Here is a 7,132-nt window from a genome sequence, read left to right on the forward strand (position 1 = left end):
CAGCCTTGACGTACTCCTTTTCCTATTTGGAACCAGTCTGTTGCTCCATGTCCAGTTCTAACTGTTGCTTCCTGACCTGCATACAGATTTCTCAAGAGGCAGATCAGGTGGTCTGGTATTCCCATCTCTTTCAGAATTGTCCACAGTTTATTGTGATCCACACAGTCAAAGGCTTTGGCATAGTCAGTAAAGCAGAAATAGATGTTTTTCTGGAAGTCTCTTGCTTTTTCCACGATGCACCAGATGTTGGCAATTTGATCTCTGGTTCCTCTGCCTTTTCTAAAACCAGCTTGAACATCAGGAAGTTCAGAATTCACGTATTGCTGAAGCCTGGCGTGGAGAATTTTGAGCATTACTTTACTAGCGTGTGAGATGAGTGCAGTTGTGCGGTAGTTTGAGCATTCTTTGGCATTGCCTTTCTTTGGGATTGGAATGAAAACTGACCTTTTCCAGTCCTGGTATGCTACAATTCATGGGGTCGCAAAGAGTCGGACTCGACTGAGCGACTGAACTGAACCGAAGGGTAATGAGTGGAGGAGGGACAAGTCAGATTGCCGTAATTGTTGTAGAAATGATTTGCCCAGGACATTGGCTTTCGGAATTATCAGCATATAATTATTGAAGTGCCCCTTTTCTTTTTGTGTCCTCTTTCATCACTGATATTCAGCGGGAAGGTGGTTTGTTAGCTATGCAGGGTAGAGATTTAAGGGTGCAGTTCAGCTGTGTTAAATATATTCACATTGTTGTGCAGGAAGTATCTGGAACTTTTTCACCTTGCAGCGCTGAGTCTATGCCCAGTAAACACTAGTCTGTCCAACCTACCCCACCCCTTGCCCTTGGCAGCCACCTTTCTGCTTTATGTTTTCATGATTTTGTCTGCTTTAGACACTGTGCCTATAATAGAATCATATAGTGCTTGCCCTTTTTTGATTAGGTTAGCATGATGTCCTCAAGGTTCACCTACATTTTGACATGTAACATTCTTTTTAAAGGTTGTGTAGTATACTATTCCATTGTATGTATGTGCCACATTTTTGTTTATTTCTTTAAATTTTTTTTTAATTTATGATATAGTGTTAGTTTTAGGTGTACAGTAATGTGAATCAGTTATACAGACACATAGATCCCCTCTTTTTTTAAAGATTTTTTCCACATAAGCCATTACAGAGTATTGAGTGGAGTCCCTAGGCTGTAGAGCAGGTTCTTATTATCTGTTTTATATACAGTAGTGTGTATATGTCGCCCCAGTCTCCCAGTTTATCCCTCCCAATGCTTTTGGCCACCTGGTGTGAAGAGCTGACTCACTGGAAAAGACCTTGATGCTGGGAAAGATTGAAGGCAATTGGAAAAGGGGTGGCAGAGAACGAAGTGGTTGGATAGCATCACTGCCGAAGTGGACGTGAGTCTCAGCGAACTGGGCGGTAGTAAAGGACTGGGAGAAGGGGAACCTGGTGTGCTGCGGTCCGCTGGGTCACAAGGAGTCAGACATGACTCAGCAACTGAAAAACAGCACCTCTGTTTTTAGAGTCTACATATAAGCCATATCATATAATATTTGTCGTTCTTTGATTTACTTCACTCAGTATCAATCTCTAGGTCCATCCAGGTTGCTGCAAATGGCATTACTTTGTTCTCTCTTGTTGCTGAGTGATATTACATTGTGTGTATGTATCACATCTTTTTTATCCATTCCTCTGTTTATGGACATTTAGGTTGCTTCCATGTCCTGGTAAGGTAAATAGTACTACAGTGTGTAATGGAGTGCGTATTTGAATTATAGTTTTCTCCAGATACATGCCCATGAATGGGATTGCTAGGTTGTATGGTATTTCTATTTCTAGTTTTTAAAGTAATTTCCATACTGTTCTCCATAGTGTCTGTACTTAGTCACGGGCTTAGCATGTCCTCAAAGGTTCGTGCATGTTGTAGCATGTGACATTCTTTCTTTTTAAAGGCTGTGTACTGTTCCATAGTTCGTATATGTTGTATTTCCTTTATCCATTCATCCATTGAGGGATCCTAGGTTGCTTCAGTTCGTGGTGCTGCTGTGAACATGGATGCAGATATCTCTTCAAGATCCTGCTTTGTGTTCTTCTGAGTATATATCTCAAAGTGGGACTGCTGGGTCTTGGGGCCATGTTTTGCCGTTTTAATAGAACATGTGCAAGCCTTTTCTGAGAGTAGCAGGAGCTATGAGCTGTGTGGATATGACTCCCCGCTGGCCCACATGGAAGGTGATGGGCCACGGTTGTGATGTTCCCTCCCTGAGAGATTAATTGTACAGATGGTATCACTGTGACTTGTTTCCTGTTGTGCCTCCTGAAATAAACACCAGAATCGTTTGGCCAGATTTTGTTTCTAGGTGTGCATCCTTGTATTCATAAACACCTTCCTCTAGAAAGCCCAGTCCAGGACAAAGAAAGACTGAGGGCTGGACAGAGAGATCCATCAGGAAATGGAAGCACAGAAGGGTGCCGGGAGGGCGTCATTGTCCTCCTTTACCCAGGAATGGGCAGAAGCCGGTCTTCAGGTAACAGCCAGCTGGTCGACAAACTTTGTTGATTATGACACAGTAAGAAACTTCATGTTGTGGCCTACTTAGCTCTGTGTACAAAAGATCACTTACCTGTGTGATGCAGACTGCTGTTTGATGTCACCTCTCCTTCAGGGTACAGCACCAGGTACAGTCACTAGATCACTGTCCTGCTGGGGTTTGGGTCCCCATTTGTCACTGGGTTGCAGTCCTGCTGGGGTCAGATCCCCGTTTGGCAGGCGTGCAGTGAGGAGGAGCTTCATCTCTGGGGCAGGCCTGCCAGGCTCGGACTTGGGCTCTGCCTGTTTGCTGTTGAGAAGGCCACGTGAAATCAAGTCTCTAAAGCCACCTGTGCCTCAGTTTCCTTTCCCCCACAGGGGGATTGTGTTTTGCCTCCTCACACAGCTGTGTGAGGGTCACAGGGCTGAGGTGTGGAGCGCCCTGGGGCCACCTGGCACCTGGTGGTGACTCTGTGCCTGTGTACAGGCTGCTGGTTACACTGAGCCCCGCGATCACATGCTTACTTTTTTGTGTTCTTCTTTGTTTTCCTGAGGCCTCCGTTGCTTTGTCCTCTGTTGTGGGCATTCCCAACATGTAGCTAGCTGGGGGTGACCCCCTCTATCCCCTGAGCTTGCAGTCTGGATGGAAGGAGGAATGTTGGAAGTTAGAAAGGATCAGGAGGCTTCACAGGTGGTGGCGGTGGTTCAGTTGCTCAGTCGTGTCCGATTCTTTGCAATCTCATGGACTGTAGCACGCCAGGCCTCCCTGTCCGACTCTCCCGGAGTCGGCTCAATTCATGTCCATTGAGTTGGTGATGCTATCCGACTATCTCATCCTCTGCTGCCTTCTTCTCCTTTTGCCTTCAGTCTTTCCCAGCATCAGAGTCTTTTCCAGTGAGTCAGCTCTTCATATCAGGTGGCCAAAGTATTGGAGCTTCAGGCATCAGTCCTTCCGATGAGTATTTCAGGGTTGATTTCCTTTAGGATTGACTGGTTTCATCTCCTTGCAGTCCAGCAACTGTCAAGAGTCTTCTCCAACACCACAGTTCAAAAGCATCAGTTCCTTGCCACTTAGCCTCCTTTATGGTACAACTCTCACATCCATACATGACTACTGGAAAAACCATAGCTTTGACTGTCAGGCAGGTGGAGCGGTTGCTGAACACCCACCCCTAGCCAGTTTTAACTTCTGGTTGAGACGGACTGTACCTGGGTTCCCCCAGAGAGAGACCGAAGTTACTGTGGGGTTGCTGTTTCTGCAGGCATGGAGTGGAGACAGCCAGAGGAGCCGCCCGCCCTTGCCTGGGCTGCAGGCTGGTGGTGGGACACCGATACTACTCCTCCCCAGGCATCCAAGTTCATACCGGGGGGCTGGTGCAGGGGCTACTCCCCAGCCTTTCTCCCACAGTCACGTCCCGTCAGGGCTTTTCTAAGTTGTCAGGTTGTCAGTGTTTCATTTTACATGTTTATCTTCTTTGCAGGCCGTTTTAGTGAATAATATCACCACAGGCGAGAGGCTCATCAGAACCTTGCAAGGTAAGTTCCACTCCCCACTTTACACCAGATGTCAGGTTTGTTGGGAAAAACCCAACTTTGCTCCATCCTATTCTGGGGTCTCTTATCAAAATATGATGATGGGTAGAAAGTGAAAGTGTTAGTTGCTTAATCATGTGCAACTCTTCACAACGCCATGGACTGTAGCCCGCCAGGCTCCTGTGTCCGTGGGATTCTACAGGCAAGAATACTGGAATGGGTAGCCATTCCCTTCTCTAGGGGATTTTGCTGACCTAGGGATCGAACCCAGGTCTCCTCCATTGCAGGCACGTTCTTTACTGACTGAGCCACCAGGGAAGCCCTAATGATGGGTAGTGTTGGAGTAATTGAGTAATCTTTATTCTTTTTGCCAACTGTATGTCTTTATCTTTTTACAGTGTTATTGAATACATTGCAAGCTGTTATGAGGAGATTTCAGATTCTTATTTTGTGATACATTAAGAAATATATAAATGATACGTGTGTTGTCTGTTTTATATATATACATATTATGTATATATGATATACGTATGCTCTCGTTTCATTGGGTTTCCTGAATTCAGATTTTCTTCATGAAATTTATATAAAAGTGATTCAGCCCAATTTAATTGCGTATCTTTGCTGCTCTCACTCAGTTTGGCAGCCAGAGTTTGTTTTTCTTTGGGCCCTTCCGCAGCAGTGGAGAAGGTGGAGATGGGGTGAGCCCCTCTGTGTGGTGTGACCAGAGGGGCCAGAGGGGCCACTGCAGCCTTACTACCTGGTGAAGGGAGCACTGGGTCCTGTGATCCTTGACCTGACCCTGGTCTCGCCTGTGCCCCTAGTTAGGAACTCAGCGCCTTCAGCCTCAGTTTCCACCTCTAAGATGGGAAGGTCAGTCTAGAACTGGGCTCCAGAATAGTAGCCCTGAGACCCACTATGTGGGACTCGTTTGGGCAGTAAACATTTGTGATGTGGCTCATGGGACAGAAGAACTGGAGTTTTAATTTTTGTTTACTTTTCTGCAATTTAAAATTAAAACTGATACTTGTCTCAGTTATTGGGAAGCTTAAGTATCTTTGGGACAACTCACTTATACCAGTATTATTTTAATTGTATATATTATGAAATCTAAATTCAGATCAAGAAGTCCCAATTCCTCTTTAACATCTGAATTGAGATGTGCTGCAACTGTAAAATACACACCAGGTTTCAAAGACTTAGTATTAAAAAAAAAGTATAAAATATCTCATTCTTTTTTTTTTTTTTACATTAATTCTGTGTTGCCATGATCATATTTTAGATCTGTTGGGTTAAATGAAATATATTATTAAAATTAATTTCACCTGGTTTTATTTACTTTTAAAGAATGTGGTTCTAGGGAATTTTAAATGATCTGTGTGGCTTATATTAATTATAGTCCTTTTCAGCAGTGCTGGTCTAGAACTCTAATTCCAAACCAGCTTCTAAGAATATTAATAGGGGAAACGCAGAGTTACACTAAGTTAAATGGGTCAGTTGACTGCCGGGGTTTCTCAGAGCTGATGACCTGCTGGTCTGTCCTCAGGGATGGCATACAGCCTGCAGCCTATCTTATACTTAGTATTTTAAACAGCCTTAATCAGGTGTGATTTACATGTAATAAACTACACATATTCAATTATTTTGGCTGCACTGGGTCTTTGTCACAGCATGCAGGCTTTCTCCAGTTGTGGCACATGGACTTGGTTGCCCCGTGGCACGTGGTATCTTAGCTCCTCAACTAGAGATCGAACCTGCGTCCCCTGCACTGGAAGGTGGATTCTTAACCCCTGGACCACCAGGGAAGGCCCCCGCACGTATTTAAAGTGCGGTCCCACTAGTTTTGACACGAGTGGCTCTTCAGGAAACCACCGCAGCATCAACACAGTGAACACGTCTATCACCCCAAGAAGCTTCTTTGTGCCCCTTGATAGTCCTCCCCAGGCCCTGTCTGATCTGCTTTCTGTCCCTCTAGTCTGTAGTTTTCATGATTTTGTGTATATGGAATCAGATGGCATATACCCTTTTTTGTGAACCTTCTTTCACTCAGCATAATTATCTTGAAATTCATCCGTGCTGCTGGGGCTGCAGTAAATAGTCTGTTCCTTTTTTATTGCTGAGTAGTATTCCACCGTCCTGGGTTTGGTTTGCTACGAAATTTATGTTTTTTAGGTTAGGTTTATTGAAGTATAATTTATACACAATGAAGTTCTCCCTTTGTAGTGTACCTTTCAGTGTATTTTGACATAAAGTCAAGACATAGCTCATGTCCCACTCCAGGAATTCCTCCCCGCCGCCCTCACTTCAGCCTCAGGCACCCAGTGAAACATTCTCTACTCCCGTAGTTTTGTCTTTTCAAGCATGTCATATAAATAAATGCTTTTGAGGTGGATCCATGTTGCAGTGTGTATCAGCAGTTCAGAGTGTCTTTCACTTTTTAAAAATTTTAAACCGCTCCCCCCAGCACACCCGTCTCCCCTCTCCCCACTGCCCCAAGAGCCTCGTGGGTCTAGAACTGTGATGACCGACCTTGGGGAAGCTCAGGTCTGTCCGGGGCTGTGTCCCAGGCCCTCGTCGCTGTCCTCAGCCCATTCCGGTGTCACCTTTGTGGCACTTCTTCCTTCTGCCGCAAACTTAGTTGTTGGTCAGTGAGCTGCTGCTTTTTTTTGCAGAGCTTTTACGAGCCAGGGTTGCAGCCATGGGGCAGATGGATTTCCTCAAAGAAAGCTGTTGTTTCCCAAACAGGAGGGTCGGTGACTGAGTGCACAGGAGGCCTCAGAGACTAATTGGGCTGTGAGCAAATAACAGGAGAAGGATACTGGCAGGTAGCCTGGGGGCTGAGAATGGGGTGCGGAGGGATTACGTAGGCGAGGCTGCTTCTCTGACCAGGTGTTGAAATCGATTTTTCAGACTGAAGGATATGGAGCTGCTGAGAGCAGCATTGTGAGCAGTTCAGGGTGTGTGATGTCTAGGAGGGAAACAGGCGATAGGACCTCCTGATGCGTTGTAAGGGTTGGAGGTCAAAAGGACATTTAGGAGAAACATGTGGGAAGGAATCCGGGTGCTGGTT

General features: G+C 45.4%; 1 protein-coding gene across 1 annotated transcript in view; it reads left to right on the forward strand.

Annotated features, from left to right (window-relative positions):
• GOLM1 (golgi membrane protein 1) overlaps positions 1 to 7,132 on the forward strand; it is a 61,243-nt gene that overhangs the window by 28,492 nt on the left and 25,619 nt on the right. The window contains exon 4 of the mRNA XM_010840171.1: positions 4,014 to 4,068. Coding sequence (XP_010838473.1) covers positions 4,014 to 4,068 — 55 coding nt within the window. The remainder of the gene's footprint in view (positions 1 to 4,013; positions 4,069 to 7,132) is intronic.

This window comes from Bison bison, unplaced genomic scaffold, assembly GCF_000754665.1.
Source record: "Bison bison bison isolate TAMUID 2011002044 unplaced genomic scaffold, Bison_UMD1.0 scf7180017864141, whole genome shotgun sequence".
Taxonomy (NCBI): domain Eukaryota; kingdom Metazoa; phylum Chordata; class Mammalia; order Artiodactyla; family Bovidae; genus Bison; species Bison bison.